General features: G+C 51.6%; 5 protein-coding genes across 6 annotated transcripts in view; 3 read left to right on the forward strand and 2 right to left on the reverse strand.

The window, feature by feature from the left end:
- Positions 1-728: 728 nt before the first annotated feature.
- LOC125951068 (putative ankyrin repeat protein RF_0580) lies at positions 729-1,640 on the forward strand. The gene has a single exon (XM_049679589.1). The coding sequence runs from the start codon at positions 729-731 to the stop codon at positions 1,638-1,640; it is 912 nt and encodes a 303-aa protein (XP_049535546.1).
- Positions 1,641-1,845: 205 nt separating this feature from the next.
- Positions 1,846-15,338, reverse strand: LOC125951095 (protein Skeletor, isoforms B/C). 2 transcript variants are annotated; one of them, XM_049679652.1, is made up of 8 exons: positions 14,655-15,338; positions 8,315-8,470; positions 7,864-8,211; positions 7,516-7,775; positions 5,591-5,690; positions 4,811-5,515; positions 4,548-4,741; positions 1,846-4,469 (listed from the first exon to the last, which is right to left on the reverse strand). In XM_049679652.1, the coding sequence occupies exons 1-8, from the start codon at positions 14,722-14,724 to the stop codon at positions 2,061-2,063; spliced, it is 4,242 nt and encodes a 1,413-aa protein (XP_049535609.1). In that variant the 5' UTR covers positions 14,725-15,338; the 3' UTR covers positions 1,846-2,060. The 2 variants fall into 2 exon arrangements, with proteins under 2 accessions (XP_049535609.1, XP_049535610.1); XM_049679653.1 differs by lacking the exons at positions 1,846-4,469; positions 4,548-4,741; positions 4,811-5,515; positions 5,591-5,690 and adding an exon at positions 5,825-6,940.
- A 4,183-nt stretch (positions 15,339-19,521) lies between these two features.
- LOC125951198 (phytanoyl-CoA dioxygenase domain-containing protein 1) lies at positions 19,522-24,226 on the forward strand. The gene is made up of 3 exons (XM_049679860.1): positions 19,522-19,842; positions 22,885-23,441; positions 23,516-24,226. Exons 1-3 carry the CDS (start codon positions 19,819-19,821, stop codon positions 23,796-23,798), a joined length of 864 nt encoding a protein of 287 aa, XP_049535817.1. The 5' UTR covers positions 19,522-19,818; the 3' UTR covers positions 23,799-24,226.
- Positions 24,227-24,474: 248 nt separating this feature from the next.
- On the reverse strand, positions 24,475-25,766 carry LOC125951202 (omega-amidase NIT2-like). Its single transcript, XM_049679865.1, has one exon. The coding sequence runs from the start codon at positions 25,496-25,498 to the stop codon at positions 24,662-24,664; it is 837 nt and encodes a 278-aa protein (XP_049535822.1). The 5' UTR covers positions 25,499-25,766; the 3' UTR covers positions 24,475-24,661.
- Positions 25,767-26,284: 518 nt separating this feature from the next.
- Positions 26,285-26,723, forward strand: part of LOC125951203 (omega-amidase NIT2-like) — a 1,225-nt gene continuing 786 nt past the window's right edge. The window contains exon 1 of the mRNA XM_049679867.1: positions 26,285-26,723. This exon is cut by the window's right edge and continues 89 nt beyond it. Within this exon, the coding sequence (XP_049535824.1) occupies positions 26,474-26,723 (250 nt within the window). The 5' untranslated portion in view covers positions 26,285-26,473.

Genomic DNA, 26,723 nt, shown 5'->3' on the forward strand with positions numbered 1-26,723 from the left:
AGAGAAAATGTTACAATAAGAATTAATGAAGACCTGTGTAGAAATGTTTTAGCTTCTTCAAAACCAGTAAACCATGCTGATCACGAGAACGCAAGACGAAAGTGTACATAATAGTGAAAATGAGTTCCTGGAGACGCCTAGTCATTCGTATTTTTCCTCGGGCGCTCACTTTTGCGCACTGGGTTTTCAATGTTCATTTTGTGGAAAACCGAATCTTGCATGAAAATCCCAAACTTCCATACAAGCATATGTTGGGATAGTACGCAAGATTTTCTTTTACTGTTTTCTAGCTGACTACTAATGCTCTGCTATAAAAATCAAGAATAGAGAACATCGCGAAAATAACGAATTCACTCATTTAAAATAGTTTAGAGAAATGCGTAGACGTATTTGCACAGATGACGCAAGGGATGTGCTACCTCAAATGTTGAAAATGTTTGAAAATAATTCACTACAATTCCACTTTGAGGATTGGCGTCCAACAGGTGTCATTAACAGCTTTGTTATTGCGCAGAATATGCGAACATCGTCCAATGGTACAGAAATCATATAAATGTTCGTCACAAGCACCATACTCCTTCCAGTTGTTACCGCTCCCCTTCCAGTAGAGCCCTCGCACTAGCATAACAATGGGCTGCCTAGGAACGGAATCAACAACTAGGCACCAACTCGGGTATTTGACTCCATGGGAGCATTACTCAAACAGTTTGGCTCGATAACTGTAGACGATGCCGATTAAAGTGCTCTCATCGGACGATTGGTTTGAAATTTCGCTCGTACGGCAAACCACCTCGACCATTTCCTTCCAGTGGACATTCCGAAATCCCCTGGACATCCCGTACGATCTGTTCAAGGTCGAGCAGTGCTACAGTGTCAAGCGCGACCGATGGCAAACCGTGTATTGGGGTACCGGAGCCAACCTGACGGTACGCAATCTGGAGCAGAATCTGTGCTACTCGTTCCGGGCCACCGTCCTGCACCAGCCAACCGATGGTGCCGACTTCCAGTACGTGTACCAGTCGCCCATCTTTAAGGCCTGCACCCTACCAAATGTTCCCTCAACGATGGGTGTATACCGGGCGGTAAAGAAAGGTCAACCGGGCCTCGTCCGGCGGCTACTATACACCCGGCCCGAGCTCGTCAATGTCCCCGTCCACGGTGAAACGTTTCTCTATCTCGCGGTACGAATCGGAAGTGTAGACCTGGTAAACGTGCTGCTCGATTCCGGTGCCAACATCGATCTCGGTGTCCCGGATACCGGAGTCACACCGCTCCATCTGGCCGTCTATGATCGCAATCTAACGCTCGTGCGTCATCTCATCGAGCGTGGGGCCAATCTGCAGGCACAGAACTGTGTCGGCATGACGATCGGCCATTATGCCATCGATACGAACGATCTGACGATGGTAAAGTACGTACTCGGGCAGGGCATCAGTCTAGAGACGCGGGATCGCTGCCACTGGACGCTCATCTTTAGGGCAATCTACATGCGGGCCTCGGTTGACGTCGTGCGCCACCTGCTGGAACGCAAGTGCCGGTTAAAGGTGAAGGATCGGTTACGCTTGACGCCCCTGTACTACGCCAACATGGTCGGAAACGAGGAGATCATTCGGTTGCTACGACGACGCTTAAAGATTTGAATCTGGAGCTCCAGATGCACCGTGTAACTCCGGATAGTGGATAGAGAAAGTTAACTTCTTTATTTACAAACCAGCTCATAAGGCTACTCAAACGAGCAAAAGCCGAAAGACTGGAAAACACTGCTTACAACGAACGTACTTTTAACAATCTAACGATCACCGCCTCTGGAACCACGTGTCTGTTCTCCCATGGTCGGCACTGGACCTCACAATATCTGTCTCTCTGTCTGTCTGTGTGAGTTTGTTTTAGGTGATTGGTTTTGTTTTTGTGAGTTTGTTTTTTTTTTTAAATAAAACTATAAACCTAAACAGTATGCATCTACTAACGCCACTCCTCCTAATACTGCACCTCCAGGACCACCCGGCACCCCCCCTAATTCGTCTAGCTGCCCTCTCTAATCTAACGGAAAAAAAAGCAATTCACCGAAGCAAGACCAAAGGCATCAAGGCTAGGGCTGCCAGCAGCACACGTGTGGAGGCTGCCGCTGCAGTAGTACGGCTGGCATCACTTTCCGTACCCGCCGGTTGCCAACCATCATCATGGCTGTCTCCATGGTGATCCGGATGATGGTGTGGTGAACGCTTGCTACGCTCCTGTCGCATCTCCTGCGCACCATCACTATCCGCCCGCATGCTCGGCTTCACGATCGATAGCTTAGTCGAAATGGGCTTACCAACTGGTTGTTGTTGCTGCTGCTGCTGCTGCTGCTGCTGCTGTTCGTCGCTGTTACCCATGAGGCCATCCTGCGGACTAATGCCACCCGGTAGCAATGGGTTGGCGTACTCCGAGATCGGTGGCTGTACCGCGCTCGAACCTCGCGTACCATAAATGGCAACCGTGGCCGGTGCCAGATAGTCCGCGATCGGAGGAATCTCCCCACGGAACGGACCGAACTGGGGCGTCTCACGGATAAGCTGTTCCGTCTTGGAACTACCAGTACCGATCGTCGGTGGCAACGGTTCACTATGTCGCTCTCCATCGCCCAAAGGACCATTCAGTAACGACACATCCAGTACGGCTTTACCATCAAACGAAACCTCCGAACCATCGCTACCGATCGGCGGAAGGTAGTACGGATCGACACGCTCATTGGCCGCCCCCAGCGTATCCTCATCTTCCCCTACCACATCGGCCGTCTCATCGGGCAGAATCTCAACGTTCCGCCTCGTACTGCCGGTGCCTGTCTTGGTTGCCGGTTTCACCTGTGCCATCGCCATACTATCCAGTGGTGAAGGGATGAACATCGGTTCGAATGTCTGCTTCACCGGTGCATCGTCCTGACCGTGTATCATCAGCGCATCACTCTCGATCGCCTCATCGATGTCATCGTCCTGACGCCGCAGGAATCCGTGCGCCCGGTTATCCTCGAACTCGAGATCGTAATCATCCTTCCGGCGGTAGATCGGCTTAAACCCACTCTCCACCACCACCGAGCTCGGCTCAAAGCCATGGTTTGCGGCCAGCCCCTCATACGACACCTTCTGCTCATACACATCGTGCGGTTGGCTCTTGAAGATCGGCTTAATGTTTGGTTTCAGTGGAGCTGGGACCGGTTTGCCGGTGTGACGCACCGGAAGCGTTATCGGAACCGGTTCGTTCTTCTTCAGATTCACCGTCAACAGATGGGGCGGCATATCGGGTAGCGTAAACGGTGGACCGGCAACAGGGGAGTTACCAACTGCGCCACCACCGGTCGGTTTCGGGGGTTTCCCGATCAGCATCTCCACCGTTGGTTTCCGATACGCGGGCGAAGACTTGATTTCCGTGGGTTCTCCCAGCAGCAGTATCGGAGCGATCGCCTTGATCGGCATTTTGCTTTTACTGACGAAGGGGCGCATCAACGGACCGACCGGTTTCTGGTAGTGGCTCACAATCATCGATGGTTGCGGAATGACAAACGGGCGCGTAGGACGACTGCCACCGGTAACGGGACGACGCTCCATACTGATCGGACGACGTACCGGCAGTTTAACGGGCCGGAACATCGGTCCACCGTTCGGTGGTCGCAGATAAACCGGTAGACCGGAGGATGACAGTACCGGCTTCACTGGACCGCCTGGATGGGGTCCCGGTCCCGGATGACGGTGACCCGGTGGTCCACCATGCTGGAAGTGTGGACCATGGGGTGGTCCATGCGGTACCCCATGAGGACCCCCATGACTCAACGGGCCAACCAAGTGAACCGTCTGATTACCGAGCTCACCGGTCGTCTGGTTCGCTTTCAGCTTCTCCTCCAGCTCCTCGGCCGCCCGTATCCCATCCTCAATGATCCGTGTCATCTCCGGGTTTTCCTCCAGGTTGATGTCGAAGTGTTGTTCCTCCTGTTGCTGTTGTTGCTGCTGCTGGTGCTGCTGGTGCTGTTGCTTTTCCGGGTTCATTTTGTGATGCTTGATCAGATCCATTTCGTGTTTCTGGAGGAAGTTTTCGTGCTGCTGCAGGAAGTTGTCGGCCGGTAGCACCTTCGACTCGTGCCGTATCGACTCCTCGGCCGAAACGTCCTCATTGGGCTCTGCGTAAACTTCTTCGATTTCACTTGGCTGCGCCACATCGCATGCATCGTGTACGTTGATGCGCCAACCCAGGTACCGGTGAGTAAGACACTGATAGTACACCGTATCCGGTGTGTCCGCATCCGGCGTCCAGGTAATGATGCCCGGTTCACCGACATCGCACTTTAGCGAGAGACTCCGCTGATAAGCACCGAACGATGGATACTCATCCGCCGGTGGACCGTCGGGGTTTGGAGTCCAGTTGCAAAGCCGGCCAACACCGGTCGGCATCAGCTTACCGCTACGGCTGCGGTGCACTCCAGCAAAGATGCGAATATTCTGGAATGCATTTAAAACGACTTCGGTCAGTGCTTCTGGAATATCACCGGCCATGGATTCCCATCGTCAGCTCCATACCTTACGATCTTCCTCGGATTGATGTTCGTAGCCACCGACCGGATCGTCCGTAATGTAGAAAGGATGATACTTGGCCGGTACGTTCGGATCGTGGCCACCTTCAACGACAAACGTGTACGTTTTGCCGCGCACCACATTAACCTCCGGGATGAGCAGCCCATTGATGTACCAAGAAAGACCCCAACCGACATGACCTACAAAAAACAAGGGAAACGAAATCCATAAAGCCACCAGCACTTTGTGGGACTCTTCACACGCCCTACCTGTGATCGCCGGATATCCTTGCTTGCCACCGGTCGGTCCCATCTGGGCGTAAAATACACCATCCTCCGGTTCGTAGCACTGGATCGGTGGAATCTCCCAAGCACCTGGCTTCGCTGGTGGCTGTGCCGTTGCCGGGCGTTGCTGTGGCCGCTGTTGGACACTGTTTGCGGCGTCCTCTCGTCGGTTACCATTCGAGGCCGGATAGTTCTGGGATAGCTTCTGCGGTGGCTGTGCATTGTAGCGATCGGTTTGCTTCTGTTGATCCGCTTCCGGTGTCGGACAGTTCCAGTACGGTTGACGGCCAAAGTCGATCATCTTGTTGCCCTTCAGGTAGTGCGAATGGTAGGACACTTCGTACCGCTGGTTTAGCGGTCCCACTGCCCAGATGATCGCTTGCGAGGTGTTTGTGAAGATTGGTAAATCCAGATGGTCGGAAGCACGGAGTGGCCGCTGGTAGGTAACGATCGAGTAGCCATTGACCATGGCGGCGTTGAGGAGCCGGATCGAGTTGCTGCTCTCCGTGATGCGCGTATCCGGGCAGCTACCGCGCCCACCGGAACACTGGGACTTTGCATCGAGGTAGTAATCCTGGGCGTATCCCTTACCGGTCGCTTTGTCCACCCAAACGACCGCTACGTCAGCGCCAACCATTTGACTTGCCTGCGGGTTCGGCGAAACACCGAACGACATGTACTCTCCATCGTCTACAATACAAAATAGAACGATCAGGATTAATATGGCTGATGGTAGTGAAGGGAATGATTTGAATGAACGCTTACCAAGCTTGGCTACCAGCTGCACGACCACACTTTCGCCAGCAACTGCCCAACGGACTTCAAACGATAAGTCATCCAACAAAACTTCGCAGTTCAACTTGGACTATAACACGATGGCAGACATTAGGCATAGGAAGGTAGAAAGAATCATTTATTAGTATCAGAAACCCCCGAGAACTGCATCGCTTGAGAACATTACCGAACAGTACAATCATTCAAGCACCAAGCTATATAGATTTACAGTTTCGAAGCATTCGAAGCATACATGCAGTAAAGGTCATGCACTAACTACACAGCTACAAACAGATCCACACTCAATACACTACCTTATTACACTACTGCTACTTTACTGTACAGATATAGGCATAGACAACGATAGTACGATTCAAGTTTCTATAAGCCATCCACGCAAATCTGGCATGCGAATACTTACACGCAGCGGTCGTGCGCTCAATCAGATCGCTGATCATCCTTGGTTGAGTGCTCTCCCAGGCGCGCCCGAAGCCGCAGATAAACAAGTAATTTACAAATGCAAAACGCCACAGCAACGCAACCGAACAATAGAATACCAGCCGCAGCGAGGCAACGGTTTACGCATTCAAACCGCAAACCTACCACTTCGCGCACATGGACAACGGGATTAGTTAATTACTGGTCAATGGACCGACTGCGATCGGCGATTCCCACCAACTAGCGCGTAGTGCATCGTGTAAAGTGCGTAACAATCTAGAACCGCCGCCGTTACCACCTTTGTCGGATTCGTTCTCCTAACCCGCGATCCGCGAGTTCCGGTTCCATGCGCCTATCCATTATCGCTAGCCGATCGATCCAATGAAAGACCGAGGCAATGACACCGTTTGCGTAACTGCACAGCTCGTGATCAAGCATGTACTCTGTCGATAAATGTTTGTTAGTTTTTTATGCTTGTTATCTCCACTGTTCCCCGATTAAGGTTATTTACAGCTATCGATCGAACCGGTAGAGACGCTACCACCGGTACCGATCGCACAATTTTGTGAGTTTATGTTAGATTAAGTATTCGGTTGAGTAAACATTGTACATTGTGTTTGAAGCGATTATTTATTGTTTTTTTTTTGTTGTTGTTGTGTGCAATAATTTATTCTTCAATCCCTGCTTTCTGCTTCGGCTCGTTAGCTTCAGCATGGAATGTGGGACACCGGGGATGTCCTCACGCCACGCCTCACGCAAAACTGCGGGAAAAACTCCCCCCCGTTGGTTGGCAAAACATTATACAATATACTTAAAGGGCTAGCAGGGTTAGGATGGACGGCTCGTACGGTGGTACGGTGCCTGTCAATACCTCGATTCCTGTTCACTATACACACGTGCTTGCTGTAAACGAGAGCAGAATGGGTACAGAATGGCATTAAACGGGGACATGCACGGTCGAGCGCGCGGCAAATCAGAAGATGAACTCGCGGGCAGCAAAATGTGATGCGAATGGTGTCTGTCCGAGCGTTCTAGCTTCTTGTGAAATGATGTGAGCGGATGTCCTCGAGCACGCGCAGAAGCCCCGTTAGAGGGAGCAGCACGCGCAAACAGCATGGTTTAGAGCGTAAAGTGCAGATGATTATATGGTGCAAGAAGGTGCATTGAACTCCCTTCCCAGTCTCCTTGTCTCATTTTCTGTGCTGTCTGTTTCTGGCTGTCTTTTCTTACCGAAAGGATATATATATATATGTATGATACAGATATGGCAGGGTAAGCGCATGTGGTGAGCATGTGTGAACCTTCCCGCGAGCCCCGGCATGTGTGCAACGCTTGTTTGTGTCGTGTTCCGTGCCCCGTTAGATGTGATGGCTCTAGAATAGCAGTGACCCAACGTAGTCCAGCAGCCCACCACCAGAACCGGCCGCAGCTGATGGACGTGCGCCAGGTTTGCGCCGTTTGTTGGTGCCATTCGTTACCTGCGGGCTAATGCCGAGCATCTTCAGCGACGGTGGCACATTGATCTGGTCCGGGATGCGCACGTGCCCAAAGTCGACGGTGAACGCCTCACACCAGACCCCGAAATGGCCAATATCGAACACGGTCAGATCACCCGGCAACGTCAGCACGATCGTCTTCTTGTCGTACCGGCGTAACGGTGTCTCCTTACCATTCTCGTCCGGAATTCGAATACCCTGGGACGTCGGTGCTGGTCCACGTCCCACCCAGAACTTGGCATCTGCATCGCGTAAGGGTAACGTAAGCAATGACCCGTAAGTAGAACTCAGAGGTCAAAGAGAGAGAGAGAGAGATTGACGTCAACTTACCGGGTGCTTCACCATCGTAGCTAAAGTTCGGTATCAGCAGCGTCTGCGCATCGACGATCACGATATTGTCGGACGACACATCGTGCACACCGTTCAGCCCCGCGATCTTGGTAGGCCGGGGAAAGTCGAGATCGTTGCGTATCTGGACGTCACCAAAGTTGACCGAAAAGTCATCACACCAGACGGCAAACCAGCGGATATCGCGCAGCGTTTTGCCCTCCGGCAGCGACAGGGTAATGTCCTCGTTACGGTACTTCCTCAGCACGCCCGCCCGGCCCCGCTCGTCGCGCAACCGAAACGCGCCCTTATTACTCGGCGCACGCGTATTACCGACGTAGAAGTAGGCCGCTGAAGGTGGTGGAGTGTGTGTGTGCGTAACGTCGGATCGAAAAGGTGGCGTCATAAAAGTGAACCCAAAATGTGGGCCCAGGTGGTCCACGGTTCCACTTACCTGGCCCTTCACCGTCGTAGTTGAAGTTCTTCAGGAAGAGCGTACGGGCATCAACCGCGTACACCGATCCGGAGACGGCATGGTGTAGCTCGGTGAGATCGGCGATCTTAGTACCGTAGTAGCCCTGCAGTCCGTTGCTCTCGCCTACCAGCAAACCTGTAAAAGATGGCCCCGGGACGGCAAGCCATTAACAAGACAAATTAGACACATGGCTCCAGTGGGGTATTGACGCAGTAGTGCGTTTTTTAGTGACTGTACAGTGCTGACTGTCGTTTCGGAATGCTGTAGCCAGTGAATCCGGAGCCCCAGGAAACCCTCCTTCTCCCCGTGACTTCCATCCCACCGAAGGGTCAGTACATGCTCGGGTTAAACCAGTTTTCGAATCAACTTCAGATCATGTTGGGGTTAAGCGTATGGAGGCACCTCGGTTAATTGGATTTTTTCCCCTTTCCATTTCGGTCCGGGCGCTCTTTGTCGCCCATTGAGCAATCGAGCAGGGGTCTAGCAGGAGGCCGGCCAACGGGTAAGGGGCCTGCGTGTAGTTTAGATTTGAATGATACCTGCGGAAGGATCCCCTACGTACATCGCGCACAGGTCGCGGCCATTCTTCATTCCCTAGCAAGTCCGTCACCAGCAGCCAGCAGGAAAGAAAGCAAATCACTTTCGTTTGCCTTTCCCACCATCACTCTTCGGTGGACCAGGTGGACCAGTTGAGGTTACGGTCACCGGTGAGCTGCTGCTGCTGGTGCTGCTGGTGCGGGGTAATTTGTTGTCGACATAGACAGCGAACCCCGGTGACGGTTGTCTCGTGTTCCTTCAGCTTCAGGGTGATTTGTTTTTTTTATTTTATGGAAGTGAAATCCGACCTCCGATGATGTTTAGCCAAATCAACTGTGTCCACAAACAAAAGCGCTTGAAACCTCAATCAACAATCACTCCGATGTTTCCCCCGGTCCACGCGTTGCCCGTTTGATTGATTACGCTAATGGGCTGCGACTTTGCGAAAGGAATTCGTCCGATGCACCCCCCCCCCCCCTCCCCTGCCCGACGACAGACATCGAGCAAAAGTGCCTTTGGTGGGGAAGGGGATGACAATCTCTAAAACGATAATTACCCCCGCAAGGCAGGGATCGTGTGAAAATCGTGTCGCTCGGTCCCGCGGATCTGTCCCCCCGGGGAGGGGGGCTTTTCCTTTTGGAATGCTGGACCACGGAACAAACACGCCAACACAAAACTGTGAAAGGGAAAAGTGATTTTCTCTCCGGATCCGGATCGATGTTCAAATTCTTAGGCGGCAGTTGTCATCAAGGAAGCGTTGCCCTCCATTTCATCACTACTCCTTCTCGTCCTCCTCCTCCTCCATTGCCGGTCCGGACCGACAGTCTAGCGAAAACGGTGAAAGTCGAAGCCGAAAAGGCGTTGGAACACTCCTAAAAATCGAGGGATCACAGTGTGGTCCATTGACCTTATGGCATGCATTCGCAAGCACCGATGATGACGATGATGCCGACCGACCGCTCGGATATGGCGTCGTGTGTAGAGTACTTTCAAGGCCGCCAGTCAGGCTAGTCCGTATTTGGGAGGGGGGGAGAGGGAGAGAGCGATTTGCATGGGATCCCAAATGGCGGCGCTTACCTCATCGGTCGAAGATCACGATGAGCCTCGAGTTGAAGCAAGTGAAGCAAGAAAAGGAGACGGAGAAGAGAAGAGGAAGACAAAACACAAAAAAAAGAACCCACAGTGCCCAGAAATATTGCGACACGGTCATAAACATTACGCAACGGTGAACTTTGCTCACTAATCGGCCAATCCGCAGGGATCCACCGATGCAGAAGGAGACGGCTGACAGGTGAGGCACCGACACAGACAGACAGAGCCGTGTAGATCTCGTCAACGATTGGGGGGGGGGGCTTTGGTTTTCTGGTGATACTTTATGTTCAGCAAACCGAGACACTGCAGGTTGCCATAGGGATGCAACTGATCCTTGGAGTTTGTCGAACCTACCTAACCGTAAATTAGCATATCGTTAGCCAGCGATTGGAGGCAGTGCACGATGACGATGGTCGCACCGGCCAACTGCGATCGCCATCGCGTACGATGCAATCATAGAACGGTCTGTCTGATGATGATGTAACCGTTCCTTAACCCGTACCCACCGTGGCGAACGTTCGCGAATTTACAAACAAGCACATACACACACACAGAGGCACACAGAATCCAGCATTCAGGTTCCGTGTTCAGGTGTAATGCGCAGGTCTTACTGTGACAAGGGCTTCATAGAATCCCGGTGGTTATCTAATTAAATTCAGATTGTCTCGGGGCAGGTCGTGATTAGCGCTGGACCTTAGCGTCTGTTAGACGCACTTGGCCTGTTAAACGCTACTATTGCGTTGCACGGGAGCCCTTTACTCCCGAAAGACCTATCAGACAGGTCGCGTGCGCACGTCGACCTCATTCAACGTCCCCGCAGACGCAGACTATCGATCGATCAATCGATCGATCGTACCGTTTATCGGCGTAATGGCCAACAATTCCAATAAATACTGCAACTTTACGTCAACGCTACATGCGACAAGCGAAACCCCAACAGCTCAACTCAACGCACGATCGACGATGATCCGAACGAGGCGGCGTGCGGTGATCACAGAGAAGAATCGCAGAGACCTCGCGATCATCGTTCGCGATGTTCGGTTCAAGTGAGGGCCCACGGCGCCACGGAGCGACAAGTATCCCTTAGGTTAATGTGAAAGCGAAAGGAATGGCGCCTGGTTTTTTTTCTGTTTTTTGCTCTCTCTGTCGTTCGAGGAGTGCAACACTGTCCCCGGAATTTCCATGCCATCGCGCACCAACAAAAGAACAAGGAAAGACAGCAAAACGACTATCCGCCGAACCGGACGACGGAGTGGAGTGTCATAAAAGCGTGGCCATCATTAAATGCAGCAACAAAAGAGAAAGGAAACGCCGGGTGTCGATGAACAAAACCCTTCGTCCGATGGTGCCGATGGTTGGCCGGTAGAAGACTTTCAATTTCGCACCTCGATTAATAGCCCTCCACCGGTGTAGAGGCGGGAGACATGAGGAGACGGGGGAGATTAAGAGAGAAGAGACAGAGAGAGAGAGGGAGAGGAAGCTGGTAAGCTGTAACATCCTTCTTGGCATTTCACAAGCGCAGCGCTTTCAGCGGTATCATTAGCATACTGATTTGCAAATTCGAAAAAAACCGGCCGTCCTTTCCCCTGTGATCGCTTACCGCGATCTATTCTAGTATCTCTAGTGACGGTGGTCGTTCCACAAAAACGGTCCACGATTTTGAGTTTCCGTGTTGAACTCTTTGGTTGTAAATTATGCGACCAGATGGGTATTGCGTTGCTATAGCGGGGATTCGGAGACCTCAAACGTTCATACATTCTTGTAGACATAAACGGGAATCAGCTTTTCGGCGATTTCAGCCGTTTTGATACAGTTGATACTAAGAATAGCTCGAGAGTCATTCGTAAGACCTCAAGATCAATTCGCTTATACACAAAATAAATCAAGTATAATATCTTTGAAACGATTTGCCTGCAGAGCAACATTTGGACCATTAAAAACATCTAATAGTTATCATCAAAAGGCTACCGCTCGATTCAAACCCTCTCCATTTCACACCAGGTTTAAACCAGCAACGATCACAGTCGAAAACGAAAGAAGAAACAATCTAATGCTAACGACTCTCTGCTAAAAAAAAAACCCAGCTTCCCCCTCTGCCGGAGAAGAACCATTTTCGCACGTTAACGGCCGCTCGGCACCACCTTTACAGCATAGAGCGTTAGCAGGTTAAGGTACCGGGTGTGATCCGCACCGAGATGCGTGAAGTGTGTTTCGAAGGGAAGCAACAGCATCAACCTCAGCCCCTAGCGAGGCTCTCTCTCTCTCTCTCTCTCTCTGTCTCTGTGGCGATTTGCATAATCGGTTTAACCTTTGATAAATAACAGCACCCGGTACCCCGACCCTCAGCCATCGGGGGCCATTGGCGTGCATTTGCCCCGCTCGCGCTAACGCTGGCCAAGCGATCCAGGCCCAACGAAGATGCACAATCAATTTGCCTTCAGCCAGCGGCAACCATCATGGAAAACACACGCACACCGGAGCCTCGAAGCGGTTTGACTGGTTCTGGACCGGGCCTAGCCTAGCCACCTCGCCACTTCGCACACGCCATTCAGCGATCGATCCGCGGTGCTTCGAGGATAGAATCTCGCGACATCGAAACCCAGCCGGCAAGTACGTACGATCGCCGGAAGTCGTCAACCAAGAATGGTCCGCAAAATGGTTTCCTTTATGGCGTAACAAGCGCCCGAGCGACACTCGCTCGCTCGGAGGAAGAAAAACAACATACTCGTTGCCTCAAACCCAGTGAACTCCTCTCGATGGTGATGGTTTCACGGCGCAACCAACCTTACCACCAGACCCGTTCAAAGACACATGAAAATGATTTATTATGAATCGACACCGTGCGCCGGTTTCTCGCGTGCCCCAGCGCAAAATCTAGCACAGCACACACCTTGGCCGAAAACGAGTGCCAGCAGCCAGCGCTTGTAAACGTTACCATTCCTCGCTCGCTAGCCCCCTTCCTTTCCAGCCGTCCGGAGCGACGACGAGAGAAAATCCATTGGAGCTTTCCTCTTATCGCCGGGAAAATGGCGACCGGAACCGACGAAGAAAGTCACAAATGCGGTGGACGGTCAGGTCGAGCAGCGACGAAACTGTCGCTGGCTCCGTAACGCTCCAGTAACGGAAAGCGTCGCGTGCTGGTGCACCGGGACGGGACGGTGGACACCGTAGCCATCAAACCGCGACGCGACGGTGCCGACGGGTGCGCGCGGGAGTTAATTGCAAAAATTCAAAAAACGCCTAATCTACACCAAAAAAAACCTCCAGACGGTGGCCAGGTAATGGAGGGAAGCTGGTCCACTAGTCCACCCTAACGAACCGGCCCAAATTTGGGTCGAAATTTCCCTTTTCTCCGAGACCTGCAAGCCGTTTGGTCCATTATTCAACATCATTTCATGGCCAACTAGACACCCACTTGATCTCGGCGTAGAGGATTGTCGTAGAGTGGAGACCGACAGGCAGTCTGCCAGCGAGCAGCGACCGTGAATCGAGGCCGACGGTGACCATCTTCCGAACGGAACGGAACGGAACGGAACGGAACGGTATGCCGCCGTGAAAACCGAACAGGAACACCACAACAAGCTGATAAACATATTGAAATGGTAACAGATACCGAGGCAGAGAGAGAGAGAGAGAGCACGTGCGTGCGTTCCTTGCGTGCCGTGAAAGCAAACCGGGACAGGCCCTGGTAACCCGGGGAACGCTCAACTAGTTTGCTGAGCGCTGGCTGGCTGGCTGGCTGGCGACCGATCCGACCGACCGAGCTGTGGCAAAAGTTGGCCACCGGGTTGCAGCAGCACTCTGGCCACGAGCCGCCCTGGCCGCCGCCTCTTGGCCACGGGTTCTTCGCCAGAGCTTCGCCGCTTCGCTATCTGGGTCTGCGGCATGATTTTTTCGGTGAATTCGGTGGCCAGCTAGCGTGCCAGCGAACCAGCCGCGGTCCCAAAGCCGGTCATTAGTGGATCTTGCCGTGCTGGGCCGTTTGCTGTTATCGGGTTTTGTTTGTGCAGAAACCGACTGTAGAGATCGAATCGAAGCGGCAAAAACACTCACCCCCCCTCCCGAGCCGTGGCTGGAAGTAGGAAAGGAGCACACGGCAATTTGCCTCAGCCACGGGACGACCGGCGGTGGTCCGGCTTCTTGCGTTCGTTCACGCAAACGGTATAGACGGGAGCAGCGAGGAAGCGAGACGATGGTGCGGATGATGATGAAGTGATGATCGCACAGCACCCCGCTGCTGGGTGCTCCATTTCGGGGGTAAGAAGGGAAGGAGGGGGGTGAGGGGGGTAAGCGGAGGGAGCCCCCCCCCCCCCCTGTAAACGTAGGCGCGATCGTGTCCGATCCGATCCACGGTTCCGTCTGCAGTCCATCCGAACGCAGACGCTTGTCGTTCCAATCTTGGCGCAGCGCAGCAATTGACCCAAATACGGGCAAACACGGGGAAGTAGCGGGGTGGGGAAAGGGGGAGGGGGGAGAGATGGTTGCCTTTCATTTCATTCCACGAGCGAGCTGGATGATCCTCACAATGATCGGAACCCTCCTCCTGCTGATTCTCGACCGATCTTCGAACAGCTCGGAAACTGTTGGGCGCTGGTTGCGGGGAATGTGAGGTTTCGTCGGGGGTGCTGAAGAGGAGGGGTGAAGTGCTCTTGCGATGTGGTCCCGCACACAAAAAAAAACCGAAACTTACAGCTCACTAGCAAGGCGCACACGGCCGCGATCTCCATGATCACTCCCGTTCGACGATGTGTCGACGTCATCTGGCGACGTCGTTCCTTCGAAGAAGCTTCAAACACACACGCGAGCGCACACACAAGGACACGGACACAATCTGGATCACCGTTGTCCCTTTCGCAGACGTTGTCAGGGTGGGCTTCACTTTCAGGACCCAATAGAACTCGGTCAGCTGAGTTGGATTGGTTGTTGTTTTGGGAGCAGCAGCAGCAGAAGTGTGGCCACTTTGTGCAAAATCAGACACACCAAAACACACACGGGGCTCGTTGGTTCGGACACTCGCGTTGAACAACGGCACCAACAACAGCAACAAGAGTGAAGAGCTACAGAATTGGAACCAAGTCCCGTTGTCGTGCAGAGGAGAAGGTGCGGAACGGTGGTCTCCTTCTTCACTGCTTCACTTTCCGTGGCTTCACTTGGATCGCTCCGCGTTGTTCCAGAGTCCCGTTGCTCCGGGCACGAGCACACACACACGCTCGCACATACACAGTCATACACACACCCACGGGAACAGTCAATGGCCACACAGCAGCAACTTAAGCAACTTCACTGCACTGCCTCCCCGGAGGCTCGAAGGCTCTGGATTGGATCGCTGGAACCGTTGTGCTCTGGGCAAAAGCTCGAGCCCGACTGAAGCCCATCGCCGGCCAACCGGGGCATAAGTATCGACTGAAGGCGACTGAAGCTGAGCGCAGAGACCACAGCAGCAGCAACAGCAACAGCAGCAGCAGTCGCGTCGCGAGTTGTTTCTCTTGCATCTCGTTCGCGTGGGGCTCCCCAAACGTGATGCTGCTGGAGATGAACCGACGATCTCCATGACGATGCCCGGACTCCTTGGACCCGACTTGGACAGCTTTTTACAGCTACTCTCTCGGTTGGTCGGTCGGTCGGACGGACGATGTTTCGATCAGCGGACTCGATCTTCGACGATCGCTGGGTGTCGCAGGAAAAGGTTAGAGCGTAGATTGCGTTCTCAGGTCCCCGTCACAAGAACGCTTCCTCCGTGGACAACCTTCACGGCGAGGCTCGCGGGCGCGCACGTTCTTGTTTATGACCTCCGGTTTAAAAATCAGACTCATCGATCAATTACGAGCGCGCATTAACGGGGGATCGAAGATCGGAAGTCCAGAAATAGCGACGAACAGACGCCGTACCCTGGGTCAACAATGAGCCAGCAAAAATTCGGGATCTTTGGCGCGTGCGCGTGTGTGGTTCACGGTCGCAAAGGAAGAGGAAACGAATGGAGACCGCAGGCCCAGCACCGCTCCAGCAGGCCATTCCCAGTTCAAGCAACCTTGAACGAGGTTCTCGGTGGATAGGAGCGGCACCTCTGATAGGAAACTAATTTATTTCAATCGTTCGAGAGCGCGCGCGCGCATCCGCATCCGCAAACACCGGCGCACGATCATTCTGGTGGATCACCGCCAACAGCAGCACCAGCAGCAGCAGCAACGGCGGCAAGGATTACAGCACCATCGTCAGGGACCGACCAAGCCAGTAGGGATCGGTAATAGAGAATCTACATTCGAAGCCGTGCGCCTCTAGCTAGCTAAATGTCACGGCAAGGTGCACGGCGGCCATCAGCCAGCCGGAGGAGGTCGAGTGGCCGTGAACTGTGCTAACGTTGCAACGCTATGCCGGGCCGGAATCGCCGGAACACCTCGGTAGAATGTATGACGCGCGCGGTGTCCAGAATCGTGATCGACCGTACCGTATGGTAGGTAACCTTTCCGGCAACCAGCACGATCCAGCTCGATCCGCTCGAGTGCATTGCCGGGGTGCAGTAGGGGGTCCACTGTTGCCACTGACCTAAAGCCCCAAAGCTCCTGCACGAGTCTGCAGACGCCATCTTAAGTCTCGCGGAGGTCTGGGGGAGATTAGAGCGCAATCTCGTGCCCAGCACCCCATGCACGCGATCCGCATTCTATGCAAATCTGGGGTGGCCATTCGCTGTCTGCACCAACACCGCCGCCATAGGAACTGGGTTGGTTTACCGTCAATCCGGACCCCAGCTAGAGGATGGAGGGGCATGGAAGTGATTCTTTGCCAAGACGGCGCCGCAGAAGAACTCCGCTTCATTCACATAACCTAGTGCCTATAGTGATCATCGCCATCACCATCAGCAGCAGCATCATTAGCATCACTCAGGCATCATGAGACGATGTAAACATTCGGTCGGGAAGTCTCGTGTCTCGTTGTGGCTAGGCGGTCGGTACCAACGGAGCTTGCCAAGGTCCAAACCGATGGCAGCTGCACCATTCTAGCACCGTAATTTATGCCAACCCGAAGATCCATCACACCCGATGCAGCAGCGTCTTGAAAGCAGGCCTGACGATGGTGCATGGCGGAGAGGATGATACGTGTCGGAAAGCTTAGCTGCAATACAACCAAACAATGTAAATTCTATGCAACAATAGTATTTCTGGTTCTTACCACAAAAGAGAGTCTTGGGTAAAGCAGAATTTAAGAACATCAATCGGGGTTACTACTAACGCCTCGCGATGGCGTAGCTTTCGATTGGCAGGACAAACATGGTGGCCGGTGATGAAAACCGAAATTACAAACCCGGAATGGTACGTTGGCGTTGTCATCCGTTCCGTCATGCTTGGTCGCCTTGATGTCTAGAAAACTTTTCAATCCGTTTCATTGTTACGATCTCCACCGAGATCGCTTTATGACCGGTTGCTCTGTCTGTCTGGCGAACTCAAGACGCTACGACGCCACCCTCGTACGTGTGTATCGTTTGAAGCGATGAAGCAAAGAAGAGAAGAGAAGAGAAGAAAAAATCGGAAACCGTTGTCTAAAATTAGTCTCATCCGGTCCTACCACCCCTTCCGCCAGATAGTTCATGCGACCACCTCCCCTTTCTAGTTTGAAAGATTCTCCAACATGCAACAGCAACATTACCTTCAACTATCCTTACTGGCGGACGGGGTAGTGGGTGGCAAAGGCCCTCCTTTCGTGACCCACCCATTTGGTGGCTGATCTACCTCAGCTATTAAGAAGAGAGGGGTAGGGTTTTGTGGTAAAAAATGTAGGACAATCGTCCCACGGTGTCGTCGTCGTCGTTGCGATGTGATGATGATGATGATGATCGTGACGATCGCTCTTCGTCATCGCCAACTGGGCGCGCCTTGCGTTTAGCGGGTCGGTGGGCGGACGGATACGCTTTTACTAGTTCGCCGGGGGTTTCGGATCGCAGAAAATCGATTAACGGCACCGAGGTGTCGGATAATGAACACGTCAATGAGCTCGTGACAAATTTGGTTGGTTTTGTTTTTGTTTTGTTTCGGAGATTTTAGACCGAGAGATTTGCAGCAAAAGAGAGTGTTGTGTTTACACCTGGGAGCGGTCTGAAGTTATAAATCGGTTTCAAAGGCATCATTTTTCTACCTTTAGCTCTAATTGTATCCGTGACCAACGCGACAATAAGGTGTAAAAGCTTGAGGTATATGGGAGAACACATTAATGTGTGGCCCAAGGGTTTGTCAACATTAAACGTGCCTCGGCTGCTTGGACGCCGCTAACTCACTAGATTCACTCTGCATCATACAAAACTAATAATTAAAAAAATCGATAATGTACCTAATTTGTCAAAACATGTTTTTATATGTGTTTTTGAGCAGAAAGTTATATTTAGAAGGATATTGGTTAATAATTCTCAGCTTTCGTTTGTAGTTCTCGGCTTTTAAAAAACTACCACTAAAAGTGGTTTCATTGAAGTATTATGTTATTTACTCAAATGTTGTGTTTCAATTCATTGTAATAAAGGTTGTCAATGAATCAAACAAGTTATATATTTGTTTTAATGAAATTTATATTAGAAAAATTGTATTAGTTACTCTTTGATAAATCTATGTAGCACGCATTACTAATATGAAAAAGCTTCACAGAGCTTTCCAATGTCCGACCACATTGGCTGGTAACCCTATCGCGAGTGACTTCAGTCATCCACCTGAGGATCTCACAAGATCACGATCGCGAGAACGATCACTGAAGAGTGTTTGATCGGTATTTCAATTGTATCTGGTGGGTTAAATTGTTTTAATTTGTGTTGCAAATGGTAAAGGGGAGTCACCGTACTGTTTATTCGAATCGCAAATAACATAGCACAAAATTTACACAAAACCAGGATTTGGCAGCATGTGTAGTAGTTCGAAATGATTCGTTTTATTTCTTTTGGAGTGAAAAATCAATTTTGAAACAACATTTTCTGTTTCTTTATGAAAAGCAGGAAATTTGGACACTATTTGGCTAGGTTAACACGAGTTGTACCAAATTCACCACACGATCTACAGGCTCCTGAAGATCTTCCCAACGTAAACAAACGGTAGCTCATAAGATTTTACAATTTCTCTCTCGAGCTCTCGGATTTGAATTCATTCACGAGTTTCTTCAAGAAGAGAGCTAAAAGCTACGGCACACTGAATGCATCCGTATGCGATAGTTCTGCTAAAACCTTCGTTTGGCAATTAAAATAAAGACTCATTTTTTATCTAATTCCTTTCACTGGAATCAACGAAACGCCCACTTTCTTTGATAAACTGCATGATAATTAAATTAGTAAAAAAACAGGAAAAAGGTAAGATAAAAGAGGACCGAACTGAGAATAAAAAACGATCACTTATTTCCAAAAATGTAATCTACTACTCTGGTAAAGGGTGCAGAACTCAACCAACAATGTGGCCGATCTTATTGCCTCCCTCGAAACGACACGCATCCATTGTGCCGCAACCCCAAGAGAGTGAGCGGCACGTGCACGTTTCCGTTGGGAACATAAAACCAAACGACCAAGTCTCGCAACGCTCAAACGATCTACTACGCTCAACATCACATCATCTGAGTTGCCGCTCCTACCAACGCTGTCATCGCTGTGATTTGTGATTATCGTGCTGCCAGAGTGCTGGCACCCAGACCCAGACCATCAGTCCACTCTGTGCTGCTGTTTACAAAACAAGTGCGATAAGATAGAAGCATTTCGAGCTCTCGACCATTCGAGGTGCTCCAGGGACTGCGAGATTAGCTGAGCGCGTGCGTGCCAGTTCTTGTGGTGCGGTCTATCTTGTTCTTATCACCGAAAAAAGGACCGTGTGCCGTGAAGCAACTCCACCAGATCGAGAATGAGAAACCGACTGATTGATCAGGTAAGAAATGTGGCCAGGCAAAGGTAACAGGCCCGCCCGGTGATCTCTACGGCCATTACACCTAAAATTAGAAGTGCCGTGTGCAATTTCCTACCTTCCCCATCTACCAGCTAGGGTTTTGGGGAAAGCATATTTGTTGCATTAGTAAGCAACCGCGCCGTGATGATGGCGCAGCATCGTTAAAGCTACCTATCCCTCTCCCTCCTCGAATCTGAGATGCGTGGGTGGGATTAATAACAATTTGAACTGCGACTTCCCAATCTGCCCGAGCTCACGGCTCAACCGAACGCGCACCGGCTAGCGTTCTAGCGGTTCGTCTTCTTATTTCCCCAAAAATTTCCCGGATCGGACCAGGGTTTTCTACCTTCTCGACTCCCGGTCGTGGACGTGGACGTGTAAGGAGAACGTGCTAAAATTAGGTGCGTCGGTCGGTCGAAAACGGTAAACGGCATCGCACACCGGCATCACACATCATTTCGCGCAACCGCTCCAACCGCGAGTGAAATCCGAGGATCACACCTCTGCGAGGGAGGCTGGGAACGACCACCCCACGAATCCACTTCCAGTGACATAACCTCACACACACACACATTCACGCAGCTAGGTCAGGCCGCGGCCGCGGGTATGATGGGTGGAATTTCCTTTTTCGGCAATGATCGCATCAGCTGGGGTATGTGGCCGGCCGGCCGGTCGGCCGGTATGTAGTAAGCGTAGCCGTATAAGGCAACGACGGCCGGCTGACCGACCTTCGGTTCCGCCGGCTACTTTCTCCCTGCCCCTCCCTGCCAGCTCCCGTTCGCTTCGAGTCGTGGCTGGTGCGTTAATAATAATTGAATTTTAATGAAGCACCTTACGCCTGTTCCTTGGCGTCGTGGTAACGGTTTCCGCGCTTTCAAGCGCACTCCCGAAGGGGGCTGCCCGGCGCGGCGCCCCTTTTTATGCCATTACAATCAGCCGCGTCGCGATTCATTATCGCCGCAGCTTTCCAATGGAGAGTGGAAGTGGAAAGGCGAGGGGAAGAGAGAGAGAGAGAGAGAGAGAGAGAGAGAGAAAAGTGGATCATTGATGCCGGCCCCTGATGCCGATGCTGATGTCGGAAGACAACAAAACCGCAATCACGCACACCCGATGATCGTTACAAAGACAATCCCCATCTCTCCGTTACAGTACGTGGTGTAAATACACCAGGCTTAGGCAGGGAGAAGCCAGGAAAAGGTATGGAGCTAGACGACGGAGCAGGTTCCATATGCGTGCCTCACTTCACGCACTGGCACGCTTTCGGATGGCCATCGGTTGGTCTCTGTTGTTGGGTCGATCGCTTTGTTCATGCGCAAAAGCGGGCACGCGATCGCGATCGCGGAAACATCTAGGTGTAGGCGTCAAGCAGAGGTACACATACGAGCGTGTTAGCGATTTCGATCCACTTCTCCCTGCCCGCTATACAATTGGTAGCTTCCGGGGTGGGTGCGTTCCATTCGGGGGGAGTTCAATCCAATAAAAAAACACTTGGGCGGTCGAGCAACATCTGGATCCACTAACCGTGCCACCTTGTCATCGCCTTGAGACGTTCGCAGAGCTAAGAAGCGGTGTTTAGTGACGGGGAGTAGTAAATGGAGGAAATGCTCATCAGCAAGAAGCACCGGCTAGCCATTTTGAATCGCTTGTTTATGGAACTGAAGATCGCCATTAATCGGAACGACTAAGGGGTGGTTACGATATACAAATACGCACGATCGACTGTTGCTAGTTATTGTTTTATGTTGTCATCCTTGCTTTATTGTATTTCGAAGCTACTTCACTTAAAAAAAAACTTACGATGAAGCAGTTTGCACATCATTCAAATGTGCTATCCAGTGCAAAAGTGATTAGATGAAAGTAGTAACTAGCTCAAAATATCAGGAGCTGCAAAGTTATCAGTGATCTCGCAGAGCAGAGAAGCATTGACACCTAGATCGTGCGATCACACTCACTATCGCACAGAAGTGACTTGATCTTTGTTTGTAGCATTAGTCATAATACTGAACATACCAAGAAGTATAAATGGATCCAAATTTATGGTTTATGGGTAAACTCGATGCCCTAACTACACGAAATACGATCGCCTTGACTCATCCGGCAGAATTAGTGAATGTGCGAAAGTGAGCAGCACAAAGTATGAGGGATGAGTAATGCTCCCCACGAACCTCCTTGCGCGTCCGTTAGTCATTCGCAACCGTGACATTCACCCAGCGCTTGGTGGACTGAATGCAGGCATCACTCACTAAATTCGGCGATTACTAACCAAACCAAAGGGCAAACGCTGCCTGCGCTCTCGGCTGCTTACTCGCGATCTTGTCTCTCTGGCACCACACACAACGCATGTCAAGAGTAAGTGGCGTCCGTCGTCGTCGAAACTGGCGTGTACATAAATGGCAAACTCCGCGAATCAGCGGTCCGGCGTGTGGCATCAATGGCATGCCCCAGACAGCACTCACCATCTTCTCGCTCACGTTTATGTCGTTTTTAATTATAAACTCAAAATATGAAACATCCACGACGCGACTATTAACGATGCAACTCACTGTTCGCCATGATGCAACTCGATCGAGACGCACACAAGAAGACGATGAAGAGACACAGTTCTCGTGATCGGCCGGCACATCGAGCGACGAAACCCGGGGTGGACACTTCAGAGTAGCATGATGAAGCGATATCGTCTTTTTTTATTTTTAACCCACTCAACCGTGGCCGCCTGACTTTCGCCTTAAGGTCCTACGTTTGTTTTGGTTTTTGCCTTTCCCCCCCAGAGAGTGTCCGACTCGTGCGTCCGTGCGTCGGTATTCGCTTTAGCTGCGGTGCATGCGGATAAAACCAAGTACGATGCTCTCAGCATAGGCGAACCATAAATCCATATGTTTGTATTCTTAGCTCACTCGCGTGACCAGCCGGCGATTGCGCACCCTCAACCGATTGGAATGCCAAGAATTTGTTGTACCTAGGACGCAGACGCTAACATGCTCTCTCTCTCTTTCTCTGTGTGTCTTTTTGTGTTTCGCCATAAAGGTCCGTGAGGATGGGTTCGCCGTTATCGACGATTTCCTGACACCAGAAGAGGTGAGCGAGCTGCTGCAGGTGGGCCAAAACCTGCACAAAGATGCACCGAAGGAGGAGCGCAAGGTGTTCAGCGCAAACGCCGGTGGCAAATCGGCTCAGAGCAAGGAACAATACTTCCTGGAGAGTGCCGATAAGGTGCGCTACTTCTTCGAGGAGGGTGCAATCGGTGAAAACGGCGAACTGCTGGTCGATCCGGCCTTTTCACTCAACAAGGTAGGCCATGCGCTGCACAGCGAGCATCCGGCCTTCGAGGGAATCACCTTCTCGAACCGTGTGAAGGAGGTGTGCTGGCAGCTTGGCTTCCGACGGCCCGCGGTCGCGCAGAGCATGTACATTTTCAAGAATCCCGGCATTGGCGGCGAGGTGAAGCCACACCAGGACGCCACCTACCTCTACACCGAGCCCAGCACAACGGTCGGGTTCTGGATACCGCTGGAAGACGCCACACTGCAAAACGGATGTTTGCACTTCATCAAGGGATCACACAAAAGTGGCGTACATCGACGGTAGGCACCTCACCATTAAGATGATTGTGTTTCACTTTTTTATTTATATGTATTGTGTTTTGGTCCTTTTGCAGATGGGTACGAAACACCGATGCGTCCTCCGAAGAGCTGCTGATCTACGATCGACCGGCACCGCTGTACCCGCAGTCTAACTTTGTGCCGGTCCCGGTGAAGGCCGGTTCGTGTGTGCTCATCCACAGCCAGGTCGTGCACCGGAGCGATGCGAACAAGTCTGACCGCAGCCGGCACGCGTACACCTTCCACGTGATCGAAACCGAAGACTGTGACTATTCCAAGGAGAACTGGCTCCAGCCGACGGAGGATCATCCGTTTCCGGTACTGTACGAGCGGGATTGATCCGGTGTGGTGCCCGGGGGGCCTATGCGTGTGATAAGCTCTTCTTCTCTTCCCTGTTCGCTTGTCTATTCTATTTACCTCGACTTAAGAGATTATGCTGTAACGTGCAACACGTGGGGATCGCTCCCCTCGCACGATCTTCGATCGATAAGGGATAATAGTGGCCTCGCAGGCGGCTGTTTTTTTCCTTTGGTTCCATTATGCTACCCATGAATTAAAGATATGCTCCCCGTGCCATAGATGTGTTTATACATGTACACATATACACATACATATATATACCGTGCGTCTGATGCGCCTCCGTGAAGTACGCCACTGGTGCAATCGAATGCGATCGACCGTTTATCGAGTGTGCTAAAGTGCAACATATATTATTGTAAAAAAAAAACAAAGGAAATCAACTAATAAAAAAAGGACTGAACGAAACAGATTCCGGTGCCCGGGTAGCAGTTCCACTCACTTATAACTTCTTTACCCTCCACCTCACTGGCAGTGATAGGCAGGGGTTTCACTTTTCCTGGACAGCGCTCCACCGTCATGGTCACGATGCGTAATTACGATTCCGTGAGCGCTGAAGGGGAAAAATCCACCAAGCGTCCAGCAGAGACCGATCACGACCAATACGATGCACTGCAGTTTTTGCCGGATCTTTTGTTTTTTTTTTGTCATTCCGGATTTATTGGAGCAGTAGATCATCATCCGTAAGGTAACCTTATTATTCAACGCATTTTACGTGTCGGGTGTTTTTGCTTTGTTGCTTTTATTCATTCTTTTGTAGAGATTCAGACACATCAAACGATTGATCGTCTTGGTTCGATAGTTAAATGGCACGGTTCCGGGAGCTTCTCCGAAGGCGCTTAGCATTAACATTTCTTCAACTTGAGCTCGTACACGTCAGCACGCTTCTGACTCAACACCGGTATCTGACCCTTGATTTGCTCGCACATGCTCAGATCGATATCGGCGATCAGCATCTCCTGTTCTTCCTTGGCACGGCACAGCACCCTTCCCCAGGGATCGCACAGCAACGTGTAACCGTAGGCGACGTACTCGGTCGTTGGATCCCGAGCTGGCGACACTAGTGCCACGAACATCTGATTGTCCAGGGCACGGGCCCGCCCTAGCAGATCCCAGTGCAACGGTCCCGTGTACGGATCGAAAGCCGATGGAAAGATCATCATATCGCAACCGAGCTGCCGATAGCATGCCGTTAGCTCGGCGAACCGTTTATCCCAGCAGATACCGAGCCCGATCTTGAGCGAGTCGATCGTAAACGTTGCCAGACCCTCACCGGGCGTCAAGACGGATGACTCACGGAATGTACACTTGCCCGGGATGTCCATGTCGAACAGGTGCATCTTGCGGTACTTGCATAGCAGTTGCCCCTGGGGTCCAAACACCGGGCACGTGTTGTAGAGCTTCGTGCCTTCCTTCTCCGGATAGCTGCCACCGACCAGATAGATACCGAGTTCGGCCGCTACCTTTGCCAACGCTTGGCTCGTGTCACCCTGCGGTATTGCCTCGGCATTGCGTCCGAACTCGCTAACACTGTAGGGAGAGTTGAAGCACTCGGGCAGTATGATCAACCGGGCACCCCGATCCTTGGCCAGCCGGATGTGGACGATCGCATTCGCAATGCTTTCCTGCTTGCTCGGGTAGCCCTTTAGCTGCAGCAGCGCTACTTTGAGGCTCGCGGACATGATGATCGTTCGGACACTGAAACTGTCGTGCACTAACCGCCAGGATCGAGGACTGTGGTGCTAGTTAGCCCTTGCCGAACGAATTTATATAGGATCTGGGCACGAATCCCCGACATCTTATCGGTACCTGCAGTTGCGGTATTGCCCTATGTAAGAGGGTCAGCATTGATTAAGAGGAAAATATTGCTACCAAGCAGCTGAGCAGTTCACCGACGAAATGATAAGGACTGGAAACGAGCGTGTGCTAAATTATTTCCGCATTGATTTGATCGGAGACTCTCACTGAACTCAATATTGCATGGACAATATTCAAAATGATCAATTTCACTTATCGATGTAGGGCATTCTGATTTACGGGAGGGTATCAGGCTATAAATAATAACAATCGGCTTACCATTGCGGACGTGAAGGTCAGAACTGCGAAGGATTTGCAATTTGGATTACACATTTCTTCACTAGTGCTTTAAACAATTCAACTGTTTACTCGGGTGTCGATCATCCTTTGGCCGATCCCCTACGATCCCCAGACCAGCTGTGTGCATCTGATTAGTGTGCGGCCACTGCACTGCGAGTAATTGTAATAAATATAGAACTATCGATGGTCTACCGCTGGAGCCATCCCGCTTCCCCTAATACGTGTGGCGTTGATAGTACGATCACCAGCATACCACCGGGTCGGTCACACTACTTAAGGAGCGTTGATAATAGCGTGTAATCCAAAACATACGACAACCGCATGGTCCTGGGAGGGTGAACATCGTCAAAACAACAATCAGCTAGCATCCCGCCGGTCAGCCGATCGCTGGATGCTTTACGGGGATCATCCTGCGAAACTGATTATCAGTTCCAGTTTCAGTTGGAGTTGAGTGCAGATGGTCAGCGCAAGCTAGGTGCAAAGTCAAGTGCACGGTGCGTTCCAGTCCGGAAACCAATCTCGCTAGTGAACGACGGCCAAAGAATCTGCTGACGATCACGATGACCATCAAGATCGCTCTCATCCAGCTACGCGTTGTGGATTCGAAGGAAAAGAATCTGAAAAATGCGACCGATTTGATACGGATCTCGAAGAAGGAAAAGGAGGCGAACGTGGTGGTGCTGCCGGAGTGCTTCAACGGACCGTATACCGTCGATTCGCTGAAGACTGTGGCCGAAACGATCCCGGGAGGGCCGACGAGCCGCGCACTGTCGAATGCGGCCCGTGATTACGGCGTGTATGTCGTCGGTG

The sequence above is a fragment of the Anopheles darlingi genome, chromosome 2 (assembly GCF_943734745.1).
Source record: "Anopheles darlingi chromosome 2, idAnoDarlMG_H_01, whole genome shotgun sequence".
Classification (NCBI taxonomy): Eukaryota; Metazoa; Arthropoda; class Insecta; order Diptera; family Culicidae; genus Anopheles; species Anopheles darlingi.

Excerpts from the sequence above, each read along its gene's own strand:
- LOC125951068 (XM_049679589.1), top strand. The coding sequence starts at position 729 with ATGCCGATTAAAGTGCTCTCATCGGACGATTGGTTTGAAATTTCGCTC.
- LOC125951095 (XM_049679652.1), bottom strand. The coding sequence starts at position 14,724 with ATGACGTCGACACATCGTCGAACGGGAGTGATCATGGAGATCGCGGCC. Across the intron at positions 8,212-8,314 it reads CTACGACGGTGAAGGGCCAG|CGGCCTACTTCTACGTCGGT; the intron begins GTAAGTGGAACC and ends CACCACCTTCAG. Across the intron at positions 4,470-4,547 it reads AATCCGAGGAAGATCGTAAG|AATATTCGCATCTTTGCTGG; the intron begins GTATGGAGCTGA and ends AATGCATTCCAG.
- LOC125951198 (XM_049679860.1), top strand. The coding sequence starts at position 19,819 with ATGAGAAACCGACTGATTGATCAG. Across the intron at positions 19,843-22,884 it reads GAAACCGACTGATTGATCAG|GTCCGTGAGGATGGGTTCGC; the intron begins GTAAGAAATGTG and ends TTCGCCATAAAG. Across the intron at positions 23,442-23,515 it reads AAAAGTGGCGTACATCGACG|ATGGGTACGAAACACCGATG; the intron begins GTAGGCACCTCA and ends GTCCTTTTGCAG.
- LOC125951202 (XM_049679865.1), bottom strand. The coding sequence starts at position 25,498 with ATGTCCGCGAGCCTCAAAGTAGCGCTGCTGCAGCTAAAGGGCTACCCG.